The sequence below is a fragment of the Procambarus clarkii genome, chromosome 14 (genome assembly GCF_040958095.1).
Source record: "Procambarus clarkii isolate CNS0578487 chromosome 14, FALCON_Pclarkii_2.0, whole genome shotgun sequence".
In the NCBI taxonomy this organism is placed as follows: Eukaryota; Metazoa; Arthropoda; class Malacostraca; order Decapoda; family Cambaridae; genus Procambarus; species Procambarus clarkii.
Window position 1 is genome coordinate 38341507 of NC_091163.1, and position 17879 is coordinate 38359385.

General features: G+C 48.3%; 1 protein-coding gene across 9 annotated transcripts in view; it reads left to right on the forward strand.

The window, feature by feature from the left end:
• Positions 1–17879, forward strand: part of rtp (MORN repeat-containing protein retinophilin) — a 77156-nt gene that overhangs the window by 50629 nt on the left and 8648 nt on the right. For 3 of the 9 annotated variants that reach the window (XM_069324498.1, XM_069324495.1, XM_069324499.1), the window contains exon 2: positions 12123–12232. Coding sequence is in view for 1 of the 9 variants with exons in the window: in XM_045762621.2 (XP_045618577.1) it covers positions 7938–8133; positions 12123–12232 (306 nt within the window). In the remaining 8 variants the exon portion in view is untranslated. The other 6 variants (XM_045762621.2, XM_069324501.1, XM_069324500.1 and 3 more) reach the window with 6 other exon arrangements.

Here is a 17879-nt window from a genome sequence, read left to right on the forward strand (position 1 = left end):
CCCACAGCAACCCGTTCTCGCACTTTCTTACAGTCAATATTGACTTATTAAATACGTGCATATGTGACATACTAATTTATTGTGAATATTTTAGTTTACCTTGAAAAGCTTCATAGAAAATACCGACCTTACCTAACCTTCTTAGTATGTTAAGATAAGCATCTTATTACTTCGTAATTACATTTATTACTTAACCTATTATAAGTATAGGTTCAGTAATAATTGTAATTACGAAGCAATAAGATGCTTATCTTAACATACTAAGAAAGTTAGGTAAGGTCGGTGTTTTCTATGAAGCTTTTCAAGGTAAACTAAAATATTCACAATAAATTAGTATGTCACCATATGCACGTATTTAATAAGTCAATATTGACTGTAAGAAAGTGCGAGAACGGGTTGCCCACAGTCAAGACAGCATCGTTACCCTTGACTCTGAAACAGGCAAATATATACTCTCCATAAGGGTCTGTAGATTTAATTACTTTTAAGCAAGTCAGTGCATGGTGGTAGTAAAGAGCAGTACCACCACCTCCTTGTATAGGACGACAGTTGTGAATGGCTGAGTAGTTAGGTATGTTGTAGAGTTGAGAAGTATCCTCTTTTATCCAAGTTTCAGTAAACACAATAAAAGAGAATTTGTTGTCAACAGTTTGAATCAGGGCATTAACATCATCAAAGTGTTTCCTTAGAGATCTTACATTCAAGTTAATAACAGAAACATTGTGATTACACGCTAAAACATTGTTTACATCATGTGCTGTGTAATACCTACAATTTTGATCATTAAAGTGCTGATTGTCATAGATACTAGATAAGAGGTTAAGGTCTGGGTCTATAATAGTTTGCATAAGAGAGCTGTTTTACAGAAAAGCCAAAAAGACAATGATAAAAGAAATAGCTATGAAAAAAATATATATAACACTATATACAAAAATGAAGTAGGTTGCTTAAAAGTACTTTCAGGTACACTGAAGGTAATTATTTGCACTAATGATCAAAACTGCACAGGCCAAGCCAAGAGCACAAGGGTGCAAGGGTGGTGAGGCTAGGCCATCTGGGTTACAAGGGTGGTGAGGCTAGGCCATCTGGGTTACAAGGGTGGTGAGGCTAGGCAACCTGGGTTACAAGGGTGGTGAGGCTAGGCAACCTGGGTTACAAGGGTGGTGAGGCTAGGCAACCTGGGTTACAAGGGTGGTGAGGCTAGGCCATCTGGGTTACAAGGGTGGTGAGGCTAGGCAACCTGGGTTACAAGGGTGGTGAGGCTAGGCAACCTGGGTTACAAGGGTGGTGAGGCTAGGCAACCTGGGTTACAAGGGTGGTGAGGCTAGGCCATCTGGGTTACAAGGGTGGTGAGGCTAGGCCATCTGGGTTACAAGGGTGGTGAGGCTAGGCCATCTGGGTTACAAGGGTGGTTGGGCTAGGCAACCTGGGTTACAAGGGTGGTGAGGCTAGGCAACCTGGGTTACAAGGGTGATGAGGCTAGGCCATCTGGGTTACAAGGGTGGTGAGGCTAGGCCATCTGGGTTACAAGGGTGGTGAGGCTAGGCAACCTGGGTTACAAGGGTGGTGAGGCTAGACAACCTGGGTTACAAGGGTGGTGAGGCTAGGCCATCTGGGTTACAAGGGTGGTGAGGCTAGGCAACCTGGGTTACAAGGGTGGTGAGGCTAGGCAACCTGGGTTACAAGGGTGGTGAGGCTAGACAACCTGGGTTACAAGGGTGGTGAGGCTAGGCCATCTGGGTTACAAGGGTGGTGAGGCTAGACAACCTGGGTTACAAGGGTGGTGAGGCTAGACAACCTGGGTTACAAGGGTGGTGAGGCTAGACAACCTGGGTTACAAGGGTGGTGAGGCTAGACAACCTGGGTTACAAGGGTGGTGAGGCTAGGCAACCTGGGTTACAAGGGTGGTGAGGCTAGGCAACCTGGGTTACAAGGGTGGTGAGGCTAGACAACCTGGGTTACAAGGGTGGTGAGGCTAGGCAACCTGGGTTACAAGGGTGGTGAGGCTAGGCAACCTGGGTTACAAGGGTGGTGAGGCTAGGCAACCTGGGTTACAAGGGTGGTGAGGCTAGGCAACCTGGGTTACAAGGGTGGTGAGGCTAGGCCATCTGGGTTACAAGGGTGGTGAGGCTAGGCCATCTGGGTTACAAGGGTGGTGAGGCTAGGCAACCTGGGTTACAAGGGTGGTTGGGCTAGGCAACCTGGGTTACAAGGGTGGTGAGGCTAGGCAACCTGGGTTACAAGGGTGGTGAGGCTAGGCAACCTGGGTTACAAGGGTGGTGAGGCTAGGCAACCTGGGTTACAAGGGTGGTGAGGCTAGGCAACCTGGGTTACAAGGGTGGTGAGGCTAGGCAACCTGGGTTACAAGGGTGGTGAGGCTAGGCAACCTGGGTTACAAGGGTGGTGAGGCTAGGCAACCTGGGTTACAAGGGTGGTGAGGCTAGGCAACCTGGGTTACAAGGGTGGTGAGGCTAGGCAACCTGGGTTACAAGGGTGGTGAGGCTAGACAACCTGGGTTACAAGGGTGGTGAGGCTAGACAACCTGGGTTACAAGGGTGGTGAGGCTAGGCAACCTGGGTTACAAGGGTGGTGAGGCTAGGCCATCTGGGTTACAAGGGTGGTGAGGCTAGGCAACCTGGGTTACAAGGGTGGTGAGGCTAGGCAACCTGGGTTACAAGGGTGGTGAGGCTAGGCAACCTGGGTTACAAGGGTGGTGAGGCTAGGCAACCTGGGTTACAAGGGTGGTGAGGCTAGGCAACCTGGGTTACAAGGGTGGTGAGGCTAGGCCATCTGGGTTACAAGGGTGGTGAGGCTAGGCCATCTGGGTTACAAGGGTGGTGAGGCTAGACAACCTGGGTTACAAGGGTGGTGAGGCTAGGCAACCTGGGTTACAAGGGTGGTGAGGCTAGACAACCTGGGTTACAAGGGTGGTGAGGCTAGGCAACCTGGGTTACAAGGGTGGTGAGGCTAGGCCATCTGGGTTACAAGGGTGGTGAGGCTAGGCAACCTGGGTTACAAGGGTGGTGAGGCTAGGCAACCTGGGTTACAAGGGTGGTGAGGCTAGGCAACCTGGGTTACAAGGGTGGTGAGGCTAGGCAACCTGGGTTACAAGGGTGGTGAGGCTAGGCAACCTGGGTTACAAGGGTGGTGAGGCTAGACAACCTGGGTTACAAGGGTGGTGAGGCTAGACAACCTGGGTTACAAGGGTGGTGAGGCTAGGCAACCTGGGTTACAAGGGTGGTGAGGCTAGGCCATCTGGGTTACAAGGGTGGTGAGGCTAGGCAACCTGGGTTACAAGGGTGGTGAGGCTAGGCAACCTGGGTTACAAGGGTGGTGAGGCTAGGCAACCTGGGTTACAAGGGTGGTGAGGCTAGGCAACCTGGGTTACAAGGGTGGTGAGGCTAGGCCATCTGGGTTACAAGGGTGGTGAGGCTAGGCCATCTGGGTTACAAGGGTGGTTGGGCTAGGCAACCTGGGTTACAAGGGTGGTGAGGCTAGGCAACCTGGGTTACAAGGGTGGTTGGGCTAGGCAACCTGGGTTACAAGGGTGGTGAGACTAGGCCATCTGGGTTACAAGGGTGGTGAGGCTAGGCAACCTGGGTTACAAGGGTGGTTGGGCTAGGCAACCTGGGTTACAAGGGTGGTTGGGATAGGCAAACTGGGTTACAAGGGTGGTTGGGCTAGGCAACCTGGGTTACAAGGGTGGTGAGGCTAGGCCATCTGGGTTACAAGGGTGGTTGGGCTAGGCAACCTGGGTTTCAAGGGTGGTTGGGCTAGGCAACCTGGGTTACTAGGGTGGTTGGGCTAGGCAACCTGGGTTACTAGGGTGGTTGGGCTAGGCAACCTGGGTTACTAGGGTGGTGAGGCTAGGCCATCTGGGTTACAAGGGTGGTGAGGCTAGGCCATCTGGGTTACAAGGGTGGTGAGGCTAAGCAACCTGGGTTACAAGGGTGGTGAGGCTAGGCCATCTGGGTTACAAGGGTGGTGAGGCTAGGCAACCTGGGTTACTAGGGTGGTGAGGCTAGGCAACCTGGGTTACTAGGGTGGTTGGGCTAGGCAACCTGGGTTACAAGGGTGGTGAGGCTAGGCAACCTGGGTTACAAGGGTGGTGAGGCTAGGCCATCTGGGTTACAAGGGTGGTGAGGCTAGGCCATCTGGGTTACAAGGGTGGTGAGGCTAGGCAACCTGGGTTACAAGGGTGGTGAGGCTAGGCCATCTGGGTTACAAGGGTGGTGAGGCTAGGCAACCTGGGTTACTAGGGTGGTTGGGCTAGGCAACCTGGGTTACTAGGGTGGTTGGGCTAGGCAACCTGGGTTACTAGGGTGGTTGGGCTAGGCAACCTGGGTTACTAGGGTGGTTGGGCTAGGCAACCTGGGTTACTAGGGTGGTTGGGCTAGGCAACCTGGGTTACTAGGGTGGTTGGGCTAGGCAACCTGGGTTACTAGGGTGGTTGGGCTAGGCAACCTGGGTTACTAGGGTGGTTGGGCTAGGCAACCTGGGTTACAAGGGTGGTGAGGCTAGGCAACCTGGGTTACAAGGGTGGTGAGGCTAGGCCATCTGGGTTACAAGGGTGGTGAGGCTAGGCCATCTGGGTTACAAGGGTGGTGAGGCTAGGCAACCTGGGTTACAAGGGTGGTGAGGCTAGGCCATCTGGGTTACAAGGGTGGTGAGGCTAGGCAACCTGGGTTACTAGGGTGGTTGGGCTAGGCAACCTGGGTTACTAGGGTGGTTGGGCTAGGCAACCTGGGTTACTAGGGTGGTTGGGCTAGGCAACCTGGGTTACTAGGGTGGTTGGGCTAGGCAACCTGGGTTACTAGGGTGGTTGGGCTAGGCAACCTGGGTTACTAGGGTGGTTGGGCTAGGCAACCTGGGTTACTAGGGTGGTTGGGCTAGGCAACCTGGGTTACTAGGGTGGTTGGGCTAGGCAACCTGGGTTACTAGGGTGGTTGGGCTAGGCAACCTGGGTTACAAGGGTGGTTGGGCTAGGCAACCTGGGTTACAAGGGTGGTTGGGCTAGGCAACCTGGGTTACTAGGGTGGTTGGGCTAGGCAACCTGGGTTACTAGGGTGGTTGGGCTAGGCAACCTGGGTTACAAGGGTGGTTGGGCTAGGCAACCTGGGTTACTAGGGTGGTTGGGCTAGGCAACCTGGGTTACTAGGGTGGTGAGGCTAGGCAACCTGGGTTACTAGGGTGGTTGGGCTAGGCAACCTGGGTTACAAGGGTGGTTGGGCTAGGCAACCTGGGTTACAAGGGTGGTGAGGCTAGGCAACCTGGGTTACTAGGGTGGTTGGGCTAGGCAACCTGGGTTACAAGGGTGGTTGGGCTAGGCAACCTGGGTTACTAGGGTGGTTGGGCTAGGCAACCTGGGTTACTAGGGTGGTTGGGCTAGGCAACCTGGGTTACTAGGGTGGTTGGGCTAGGCAACCTGGGTTACTAGGGTGGTTGGGCTAGGCAACCTGGGTTACTAGGGTGGTTGGGCTAGGCAACCTGGGTTACTAGGGTGGTGAGGCTAGGCAACCTGGGTTACTAGGGTGGTTGGGCTAGGCAACCTGGGTTACAAGGGTGGTTGGGCTAGGCAACCTGGGTTACTAGGGTGGTTGGGCTAGGCAACCTGGGTTACTAGGGTGGTTGGGCTAGGCAACCTGGGTTACTAGGGTGGTTGGGCTAGGCAACCTGGGTTACTAGGGTGGTTGGGCTAGGCAACCTGGGTTACTAGGGTGGTTGGGCTAGGCAACCTGGGTTACTAGGGTGGTTGGGCTAGGCAACCTGGGTTACTAGGGTGGTTGGGCTAGGCAACCTGGGTTACAAGGGTGGTGAGGCTAGGCAACCTGGGTTACTAGGGTGGTTGGGCTAGGCAACCTGGGTTACTAGGGTGGTTGGGCTAGGCAACCTGGGTTACTAGGGTGGTTGGGCTAGGCAACCTGGGTTACTAGGGTGGTTGGGCTAGGCAACCTGGGTTACTAGGGTGGTTGGGCTAGGCAACCTGGGTTACAAGGGTGGTGAGGCTAGGCAACCTGGGTTACTAGGGTGGTTGGGCTAGGCAACCTGGGTTACTAGGGTGGTTGGGCTAGGCAACCTGGGTTACTAGGGTGGTTGGGCTAGGCAACCTGGGTTACTAGGGTGGTTGGGCTAGGCAACCTGGGTTACAAGGGTGGTGAGGCTAGGCAACCTGGGTTACAAGGGTGGTGAGGCTAGGCAACCTGGGTTACTAGGGTGGTTGGGCTAGGCAACCTGGGTTACTAGGGTGGTTGGGCTAGGCAACCTGGGTTACTAGGGTGGTTGGGCTAGGCAACCTGGGTTACAAGGGTGGTGAGGCTAGGCAACCTGGGTTACTAGGGTGGTTGGGCTAGGCAACCTGGGTTACTAGGGTGGTTGGGCTAGGCAACCTGGGTTACTAGGGTGGTTGGGCTAGGCAACCTGGGTTACTAGGGTGGTTGGGCTAGGCAACCTGGGTTACAAGGGTGGTGAGGCTAGGCAACCTGGGTTACTAGGGTGGTTGGGCTAGGCAACCTGGGTTACTAGGGTGGTTGGGCTAGGCAACCTGGGTTACAAGGGTGGTGAGGCTAGGCAACCTGGGTTACAAGGGTGGTTGGGCTAGGCAACCTGGGTTACAAGGGTGGTTGGGCTAGGCAACCTGGGTTACTAGGGTGGTTGGGCTAGGCAACCTGGGTTACTAGGGTGGTGAGGCTAGGCAACCTGGGTTACTGAGAAAAAGTAGAATAAAAATTCTTAAGTAATATAAAAATGTTAATTTAAGTAATTTATTAGTTTATTATGCACCCCATACTCATCCTGTGAGTGGTAGTTTATTGTGCACCCCATACTCATCCTGTGAGTGGTAGTTTATTGTGCACCCCATACTCCTCCTGTGAGTGGTAGTTTATTGTGCACCCCATACTCCTCCTGTGAGTGGTAGTTTATTGTGCACCCCATACTAATCCTGTGAGTGGTAGTTTATTGTGCACCCCATACTAATCCTGTGAGTGGTAGTTTATTGTGCACCCCATACTCATCCTGTGAGCATTAGTTTATTGTGCACCCCATACTCATCCTGTGAGCATTAGTTTATTGTGCACCCCATACTCATCCTGTGAGCATTAGTTTATTGTGCACCCCATACTCATCCTGTGAGTGGTAGTTTATTGTGCACCCCATACTCATCCTGTGGGCGGTAGTTTATTGTGCACCCCATACTCATCCTGTGGGCGGTAGTTTATTGTGCACCCCATACTCATCCTGTGGGCGGTAGTTTATTATGCACCCCATACTCATCCTGTGGGCGGTAGTTTATTGTGCACCCCATACTCCTCCTGTGAGTGGTAGTTTATTGTGCACCCCATACTCATCCTGTGAGTGGTAGTTTATTGTGCACCCCATACTCATCCTGTGAGTGGTAGTTTATTGTGCACCCCATACTCATCCTGTGAGCGGTAGATTCCCTAGTGTAGAGGGTGGGGAACCTTACACCCGATGTCTCTGTTCACCCCAGCAGTGTAGAGGTACCCGGGAGTTAGGCAAGTATTGTGGGTTGCACCCTGGGGGGGGGGGAGGGTCAGTAGTTCTACTTGGAACTTGTTGGTCAGAGTTTCTGATTCTTCACCAGCAATCTTGCTATTGCATGAACAAATCTACAAGGGCCGTGATGAGGGTTCGAACCTACGTCCGAGAGGATCCCAGACACGCCTTAATCGACTGAGCTACGACATGGTAAAAAGAATTGCAACCGGTAGGGAGTTCAACTTGACCTCACACGGATCCTGCAGCCTCTCCGAGACACAAACCAGGTTTTTACACAAACCGGGTTTGTGTAAAATTAAGGCAGCGTCTGGTATCTTCTCGAACGTAGGTTCGAACCCTCTTCACGGCCCTTGTGGATTTGTTCATTTGATGCCTGGCGCTATTGTGATGTCTGAGAGTTGGTGTTGCATGTTGCACAGGTGCGGGGAGCGGTGTGGTGAAGTACGGCAGCTACAGGCACCAGGACGGCACCCTCTACGTGGGTGACTGGAACGAGAAGGGCCAGAAGCACGGTATGGGCCACCTGGCACTCCCAGATGGCACCCGCTATGACGGAGCCTTCCAGAACGGTCTCTTCAACGGTCTCGGGGTCATTGTCTTCCCTGATGGTGCCAGGTGTGTGGTGTGGGGGTAGATGTGTGGCTGGAAGTGGGGGGTAGATGTGTGGCTGCTAGATGGGGTAATGGGGGGTAGATGTGTGGCTGGTAGATGGGGTAATGGGTGTAGATGTGTGGCTGGTAGATGGGGTAGTGGGGGGTAGATGTGTGGCTAGTAGATGGGGTAATGGGGGGTAGATGTGTGGCTGGTAGATGGGGTAATGGGGGGTAGATGTGTGGCTGGTAGATGGGGTAATGAGGGGTAGATGTGTGGCTGGTAGATGGGGTAATGGGGGGTAGATGTGTGGCTGGTAGATGGGGTAATGGGGGTAGATGTGTGGCTGGTAGATGGGGTAGATATGTGGCTGGTAGATGGGGTAATGGGGGGTAGATGTGTGGCTGGTAGATGGGGTGGTGGGGGGGGCAGATGTGTGGCTGGTAGATGGGGTGGTGGCTGGTAGATGGGGTGGTGGGGGGTAGATGTGTGGCTGCTAGATGGGGTAATGGGGGGTAGATGTGTGGCTGGCAGATGGGGTAATGGGGGTAGATGTGTGGCTGGCAGATGGGGTAGTGGGGGGTAGATGTGTGGCTGGTAGATGGGGTGGTGGGGGTAGATGTGTGGCTGGTAGTGGGGGTAAATGTGTGGTTGGTAGATGGGGTAGTGGGGGGTAGATGTGTGGCTGGTAGATGGGGTAATGGGGGTAGATGTGTGGCTGCTAGATGGGGTAATGGGGGGTAGATGTGTGGCTGCTAGATGGGGTAATGGGGGGTAGATGTGTGGCTGGCAGATGGGGTAATGGGGGTAGATGTGTGGCTGCTAGATGGGGTAATGGGGGGTAGATGTGTGGCTGGCAGATGGGGTAGTGGGGGTAGATGTGTGGCTGGTAGATGGGGTAGTGGGGGTAGATGTGTGGCTGGTAGATGGGGTAGTGGGGGTAGATGTGTGGCTGGTAGATGGGGTAGTGGGGGGTAGATGTGTGGCTGGTAGATGGGGTAATGGGGGTAGATGCGTGGCTGGTAGTGGGGGTAGATGTGTGGCTGGTAGATGGGGTAGTGGGTGGTAGATGTGTGGCTGGTAGATGGGGTGGTGGGGGGGCAGAAGTGTGGCTGGTAGATGGGGTGGTGGGGGGTAGATGTGTGGCTGGTAGATGGGGTAGTGGCTGGTAGATGGGGTGGTGGGGGGTAGATGTATGGCTGGTAGATGGGGTGGTGGGGGGTAGATGTGTGGCTGGTAGATGGGGTGGTGGGGGGTAGATGTGTGGCTGGTAGATGGGGTGGGGGCAGATGTGTGGCTGGTAGATGGGGTGGTGGCTGGTAGATGGGGTGGTGGCTGGTAGATGGGGTGGTGGGGGGTAGATGTGTGGCTGGTAGATGGGGTAGTGGCTGGTAGATGGGGTGGTGGGGGTAGATGTGTGGCTGGTAGATGGGGTAGTGGCTGGTAGATGGGATGGTGGGGGGGTAGATGTGTGGCTGCTAGATGGGGTGGTGTGGGGTAGATGTGTGGCTGGTGGATGGGGTGGTGGGGGTAGATGTGTGGCTGGATGATGGGGTGGTGGGGGGTAGATGTGTGGCTGGTAGATGAGGTGGTGGATGGTAGATGGGGTGGTGGTGGGGGGTAGATGTGTGGCTGGTAGATGGGGTGATGGGGGGTAGATGTGTGGCTGGTAGATGGGGTGGTGGGGGGTAGATGTGTGGCTGGTAGATGGGGTAGTGGGGGGTAGATGTGTGGCTGGTAGATGGGGTGGTGGTGGGGGGGGGTAGATGTGTGGCTGGTAGATGGGGTAGTGGCTGGTAGAAGTGGTGGTAGTGGGTGGTAGATGAGGGTAGTGGGTGGGTAGATGGGAGTTGTGGGTGGTAGATGTGTTGGTGGTAGATGGGGTAGTGGGGGTAGATGTGTGGGTGGTAGATGGGGTAGTGGGGGTAGATATGTGGCTGGTAGATGGGGTAGTGGGAGTAGATGTGTGGCTGGTAGATGGGGTAGTGGGTGGGTAGATGGGAGTTGTGGGTGGTAGATGTGTGGGTGGTAGATGGGGTAGTGGGTGGTAGATGGGGGGTAGTGGGTGGTAGATGGGGGGCAGTGGGTGGTAGATGGGGGGTAGTGGGTGGTAGATGGTGGTAATGGGTGGTAGATGGGGTAGTGGGTGGTAGATAGGGGTAGTAGGTGGTAGATGGGGGTAGTGGGTGGTAGATGGGGGTAGTGGGTGGTAGATAGGGGTAGTCGGTGGTAGATTGGGGTAGTGGGTGGTAGATGGGGGTAGTGGGTGGTAGATGGGGTAGTGGGTGGTAGATGGGGGTAGTGGGTGGTAGATGGGGTATTGGGTGGTAGATAGGGGTAGTAGGTAGTAGATGGGGTAGTGGGTGGTAGATGGGGGTAGTGGGTGGTAGATGGGGGTAGTGGGTGGTAGATGGGGGTAGTGGGTGGTAGATGGGGTAGTGGGTGGTAGATGGGGGTAGTGGGTGGTAGATAGGGGTAGTGGGTAGTAGATGGGAATAGTGTGGTAGATGTGGCTAGTGGGTGGTAGATATGGGTAGTGGATGGTAGATGGGAATAGTGGGGAGTTATCTTGAGATGATTTCGGGGCTGTTTAGTGTCCCCGCGGCCCGGTCCTCGACCAGGCCTCCACCCCCAGGAAGCAGCCCGTGACAGCTGACTAACACTCAGGTACCTATTTTACTGCTAGGTAACAGAGGCATAGGATGAAAGAATCTCTGCCCATTGTTTCTCGCCGGCGCCTGGGATCGAACCCAGGACCACAGGATCACAAGTCCAGCGTGCTGTCCGCTCGGCCCCCCTAGTGGGTAGTGTAGTGGGTGGTAGATGGGGGTAGTGGGTGGTAATGGGGGGTAGATGGGGGTAGTGGGTGGTAATGGGGGGGTAGATGGGGGTAGTGGGTGGTAGATGGTAAACGGAAATAAAGAGGCGTTTGCCTTCGGTTGGCTCATTGTTGTACGCTTCGATTAACTTTCAGAGATGTTTAGACATGGACTGATGTATTTCTGAGGGGCACAGATCACATTCAATTGACTAGTGCCTGGGAGTAATTTTCCTCTCACGCGTCATACACTCCTGTCATGTTGGTTAATTCAGTAAGCAACAAAAGTATACAATAAGTAAAATAATTTACTTTATGGATTCGAGAAGTTTGTCCTGTTTTCGCCTCCTCGTGAATGCGTTTGCATTAACACGCCCAGGGCTACTCACCCAAATTATGTTTCTTATGGATTTATTTTTATTTAATTATTTAACCTGTACTACTGTATCCAAACATGGAGACCTCATCTTCACAAGTATATTGCTGCTTTGAAGAAAGTGCAACACCGGGCAATACAATTCACTTTCAGAGCTAGCTGGTCCTCTCTCGTGCCTGTATGGTTGAGGGCCACACAGCTAACACCACTGCAAGGCAGGCGTGACAGGGCGAATCTCATGGAAACTTAAAATACTGAATAATTTGGAGGATGTTAATCCAGACAACTTCTTCAAAAGAGTAAAGACATTACTGCGGTTAAAAATCCATTTGGAAATAATTCTCTGGAAAACTGGGGAGACCTTGAAAAGCCGCCGGCTTCCTGTTCCCGTCGAGACCATTAGAGAGAGATGGTGGCTCTCGGGTAAATTCGAGTATAATACAGCCTTGATGTATAGCTACTTCCTAAAACCAGTGTATACCAAATTCCCCAAAACCCATTTCCATCACTGGATCTACCCTAACCTAACCTACGAATACCCTAATCTACAACTACCTTAACCTACAACTACCCGAAGCTAAGCTAGGCCCCTAACCTACTCCTAGAATAGGATAAGTGTATTTGCCCTTCTTTCCGGCCCCAGCTGACGACACCGGGGGACGAAACAGTCAACTCACGGCGTGAAGGCGAAAGTTGCCCGCCAGAACACCTCTCAAAATACAGGAAAATCACTGCAATGCTCCACTGTACTTGTCCTACAGTGAGCTCACGTTGTAACTACTGCACAAACTCACCCCTGACTAGGCGATGGTTCCACAGGTACGAGGGGGAGTTCATGCAAGGATGGTTCCACGGCCACGGCGTCTTCTGGAGGAACACCACCATGAGGTTTGAAGGAGAGTTCCGCGGGGGGCGCATCTGGGGCCACGGTAAGAACTCTTCCTCTTTCTCTTGTCTATATTGTCGTAAAGGCTTCCGGGGGCTTTCTCCTGATAACTATTTTACCTTCTTGGTCTTGTCGACGACACTTTGGCAGCTACAGCATCCAAGATATATTGATATTAATGATGTATTGGCGGCATCTAAGATGTGACAGACAGCACCAGAGATGTGACTGACGGCATCTAAGATGTGACTGACGGCATCAGAGACAATGACAGCACCAGAGATGTGACTGACGGCATCTAAGATGTGACTGACGGCATCTAAGATGTGACTGACGGCATCAGAGACAATGACAGCACCAGAGATGAGACCGACAGCATCTAAGATGAGACTGACAGCATCTTAGACATGACAGACACCATCTAAGGTGTAACTAACCACAGTACACACTCCTCTACACAACTCTGCCCATTTTGTTTTTGATGGCATAAACAAAATATTTCTGCTCTCCCTGATGCCCCTGTTACCTAGCAGTAAATAGGTACCTGGGAGTTAGACAGCTGTTACGGGCTGCTTTCTTGTGGGGGTGGGGGGGGGAATAGTAGTAGTTAGTAACAGTAGATTGACAGTTGAGAGGCAGGCCAAAAGAGCAGAGCTCAACCCCTGCAAGCACAACTAGGTGAGTACATCTAACTTAACTATACCCCTAACTAAAGTACACACCATATTATTTCTACACACTTTTTACCACACAACATTTCTACTGCCACTTTCGTCACCTCAACTACAGTCAACCCACCTGGTCTGTCTAATTACCCAAAGCTTCCTGGCATTTATTTATTTATTTATTTATATATATACAAGAAGGTACATTGGGATTGTGAGGATACATAGCATAGTAATTACATTCTTGTAAAGCCACTATTACGCGCAGCGTTTCGGGCAGGTCCTTAATCTAAGAAACTTATAAGTAGGTAAATACTTGCAAAATTTATAAAAATGATAAGTTACATACCATGAAAAAATAAAAGATGAGAGAAAAATTGTAGGTATATTAAAGCACATAGGTAACTCAGAATGATTGCAATGACAGCTTGAATGGTAGTTTAACAAAACTTAGCAGGCACAATACAGCATATGGCTAGCACATAAAAGAAGACAGCAATGACCACAATGATAAAGTTGTTTGGATTAAGTACATAAAGATTGGGAGATTGGGTAACACTAGATACAGAGCAAATTTAAAGCTCAGTGTTTGAAACTACGAAGATGAAATTAGGTACTTTTTGGTTTTGTTTTTGAATGCGTCAAAAGTTTGACAGCTTTTCAATTCATTAGGGAGTGAGTTCCATAGACTGGGTCCCTTAATTTGCATAGAGTATTTACACAGATTAAGTTTGACCCTGGGGATATCAAAGAGATATTTATTTCTGGTGTGGTGATAATGGGTCCTATTACATCTGTCCAGGGAGAGTTTCAGAGCATGGTTTGCATTTAAGAACAGGGTGTTGAAAATGTAGTTGACACAAGAGAATGTGTGGAGGGAGTTAATATTTAGCAAGTTTAGGGATTTAAACAAGGGAGCCGAGTGTTGTCTGAAAGCAGAGTTAGTTATAATTCTGATAGCAGATTTTTGCTGGGTGATGAAGGGCTTAAGGTGGTTTGCAGTGGTAGACCCCCATGCACAGATACCATAATTAAGATAGGGATAAATTAGTGCATAATAAAGTGAGAGGAGAGCAGAGTTAGGAACATAATATTTTATTTTGGAGAGTATTCCAACTGTTTTAGAATCTTTCTTAGTTGTGTGTTGTATGTGGGTGCTGAAGTTGAGTCTCTTGTCTAGGAATAGGCCAAGAAACTTTCAATCATTTTTATTACTGATGTTAATGTTGTCTATCTGTAGCTGAATTGCATTTGATGATTTGCTTCCAAATAAGATGTAGTAAGTCTTTTCTATGTTTAGTGTTAGTTTGTTTGTTGACATCCATAAGTGCACTTTTTTAATTCATTATTCACAATATTATTTAGTGTATGTGGGTTGGGGTCTGAATAGATGAGGGTAGTATCATCAGCAAACAATATAGGTGCAAGAATATTAGAGACATTAGGCAGATCATTGATATATATAAGAAATAGAAGAGGTCCTAAGATGCTGCCCTGTGGCACTCCAACAGTTATTGGTAGAGTGGAAGAGGTTGTATCATTGATGGTTACACTTTGGTGTCTGTCACTAAGATAGGATCGGATATAGTCCAGGGCAAGGCCTCAGATTCCATAATGCTGGAGTTTAAGTAAGAGGTAGTTGTGATTAACAGCATCAAAGGCTTTTCTTAGGTCAATGAAGAGTCCAATCGGAAACTCATTTTTGTCAAGGGCTGAGTAGATTACGTTAAGGAGACTAATGATTGCATCATTGGTGCTCTTTTGGGACCGGAAGCCAAACTGGCAGGGGCTGAGTATGTCGAATTTTACGAGGTAGGAATAGAGCTGTTTGTAGATAATTTTTTCAAATATTTTTGATAGAATGGGTAGGTTTGATATTGGTCTATAATTGTTTATGTTCTCCGGATTGCATCCTTTATGGACTGGCGTTACTCTTGCTTTTTTAAGGATATCAGGGAAGGTGTGACACTCTTATAGATTTGTTGAACAGTAGGGCTATGGGTGGCGCAAGGGCATGGGAGGCGCTCTTGTAAACAATGGACGGAATTTCACTGGTGTTCCCTGCCTTGGTTTTTAGAGTGTATGATGGACACAACATCTGCCGGGCTAACTGGTGAAAGGAGAAGTGTGTTTGGATAGCTGCCTGAAAGATATGTGTTAATATGTGTCTGAGTCTGGGATTTTTCTGGCAAGATTAGCACCAACCGATGAAAAGAAGCTATTAAATTCATTTGCCATTTCTAAATCAGTTGACAGTGTATACCCATCCTTAGAGTTTTATTTGGTTATGTGAGTGTTGTTTAGTTCCTAGGATACTAGAGATGGTTTTCCATGTGCTTTTCATGTTGCCTTTTGTTTCATTGAATCTATTCACATATGAAAGTTTTGCCTTTCTTATGATACTGGTAATCATTGATGAGTACCTTTTAACTACTTCCTTTGAAACTAGGCCAATCCTAAGTTTCTTTTCATATTCATGTTTCTTGTTGAGTTGAGAATGCCACTTGAGAGCCATGGATTGTATAATCTTTTGTCAGTTACTTGCTTTGTAAGTAGGGGACAATGAAGGTTGTAGAGGCTTAGAGTTTTGGAGAGGAAGAGGTTAGCTAATGAATTTATATCCTGAGTATTATTGAATTCAGAATCCTAGTTAATATTGTGAAGTGCATTTGTAAGATTGCCTAAAGCTGATTCACTGTGTAGCCTGAATGTAAGTTTCTTGCTTTTTGGTGGTGTAATGTCCATGTTCGCTATGAGAAAGGTAGGATAGTAGTCAGTTGTTCTGTTGTAGATTATGCCAGATATAAGGGGAGCTGTTATGTTAGTCCATATGTGATCCAAGGTAGTGGCTGATGTTTGAGTGACTCGGGTAGGTTTGGTGATTGTGGGAATTAGCATACAAGAGTTCATCCTGTTGAGGAAATAGTCAAGTTGAGGGCAATTTTGTTGACCCAGGTCAATATTGAAGTCTCCTCCCAGAATGATGTGGTTTTTGTTGAGATTGTTGTTTATAATAAGATTCCTTAGGTTGTCTGAGAATGAAGCTATATTAGTATTGGGAAATCTATAGATGGCTCCAATAGTCAAGGAGGATTTAAGGGATTTAATTGTAAACTGAGCTAAAGTATATTCACAGTAGTCATCTCTATCACTAATGACATTGTTGCAGATAAATGTATCTCGGTAATATATAGCTGTGCCGCCACCTTTTTTATTAGACCTACAGTTATGAATGGCTTTATAACCAGCTAAGTAGTAGAGTTGGGTATATTCTTTATTTAGCCAAGTTTCTGTTAAAATAATGAACGATAAGTTAGTACCTAGTGCTGTGAGTAATGCATTTACAGTATATCGTCAAAATGTTTACCAAGTGATCTAACATTTTGGTTGTAAACTGATAAGCAGGTGCTATTTTGGAGTTTGTTTTTTGCCTGGTGTGCTGTGTAATACTTGCAATAATGATGATCAATGTGCTGGTTGGTGTAGATATGAGACAGAAGATTTTGATCAGGATCAATATCAGTGTGCATGGAAATGCAGAGGGATCACGATACAATAAGACAAGCAATTACAGAAACAGTTAGATACTAAATCTGCTGTAAAAACAAAGTAATTATAGCAAAACACAAGAATAGAAGCAAATACACATAAAATAGTAACAAAATAGAAGTAAAATAAAGATCCAATAGATAGCCAGGAAGGACACACAAGTTAGATAATAAAACCAAAAAATCAGTAAAGTCTGACAATATAAATGTAAAATAAAAAATAAGAAAAATAATAATCATAAAGTAAAATGATCTTAAAGATAATTAGCTTAGTAATGGTTAATTAAAATCCTATAATTAGTATAAACCTAAGAAAACAAAGTGAGCTCAAATAGATAATTCCAAAAAAAAAAAAATGACAAATCTAAGTAAATCTAGAAATTTACTCTAATATAAACCTAAGTGTAAAAATAAACAGGGTGAGAGTATATTTGTGGAAGATTTTACTATGATACTGAGGTAGATGTTTATATAAACAATTATACTATTAATTAATTCAAATAAATGATTACTAAGAAACAAATTCCAAGTTACTTTAAATATAACAGGGTAATTACATTAGTAATGAATAAATATGATTTATTTTTACTCATTATAATGTTGGTGCTTAATCTAGAACATGGAAAAACATATTTTTACTCTGAAAAAGTATCATTTCATAACGAAATTAGATGGAAGTAGGAGCTGCACAGAGCTCAGAAGTAAGCTGCTGGTGACGCCAAAGCAAGTCGACGGTCCAAGCGACAATGTTGTGAAGCGACTTATCCAAGATATATTGTTGCGTACTGGTTATATTAACTTGGGTTTGGATAGGTTAGGTTATGTTTTGTTAGGTTATGTTTGGCTAGGTTGGGTAGGTTGGTTAGGTTAGCTAGGTACAGGAGGCTGATATGCCAGCAAATACTCTTTAGGCAACAATGTGTCTTGGATAAATCGCTCAACATTGTCGCTTGGACCGTCGACTTGCTTTGGCGTCACCAGCAGCTTATTTTCGTCTAATTTCGTTATAAAATGATACTTTTTCATAGTAAAAATATGTTTTTCCATGTTCTACATTCAGCACCAACATTATAATGAGTAAATATATCATATTTGTTCATTACTAACGTAATGCCGAGAAGCTTTGGGTGGCTTTGAGTGGCTTTGGGTAGGTATGGAAATTAAACGGATCCAACCCACCAGCTGTCTCTCTCTCACTCACAACCCACCCAGATATTTCCACCCTAAACTATGCAAACTCTCAATTAATGAGAGGAAATGCTATGATCTTCAGTGCCCTGACTTCTATGTGAGAGGTACACAGCATTATATAAGGGAGGAAGTCCAATATAATAACCCTGAAAGCTTTTTAGGGGCAGGCAGAAACATAGAGAGGAACAGACAGGCAGAAACGTTGCAGGAGTACAGATGGGGAGGGGTAAATGCCCAAGAATGGACTACAATTCATCATCTAGCGCACATATACTACACCACGCAA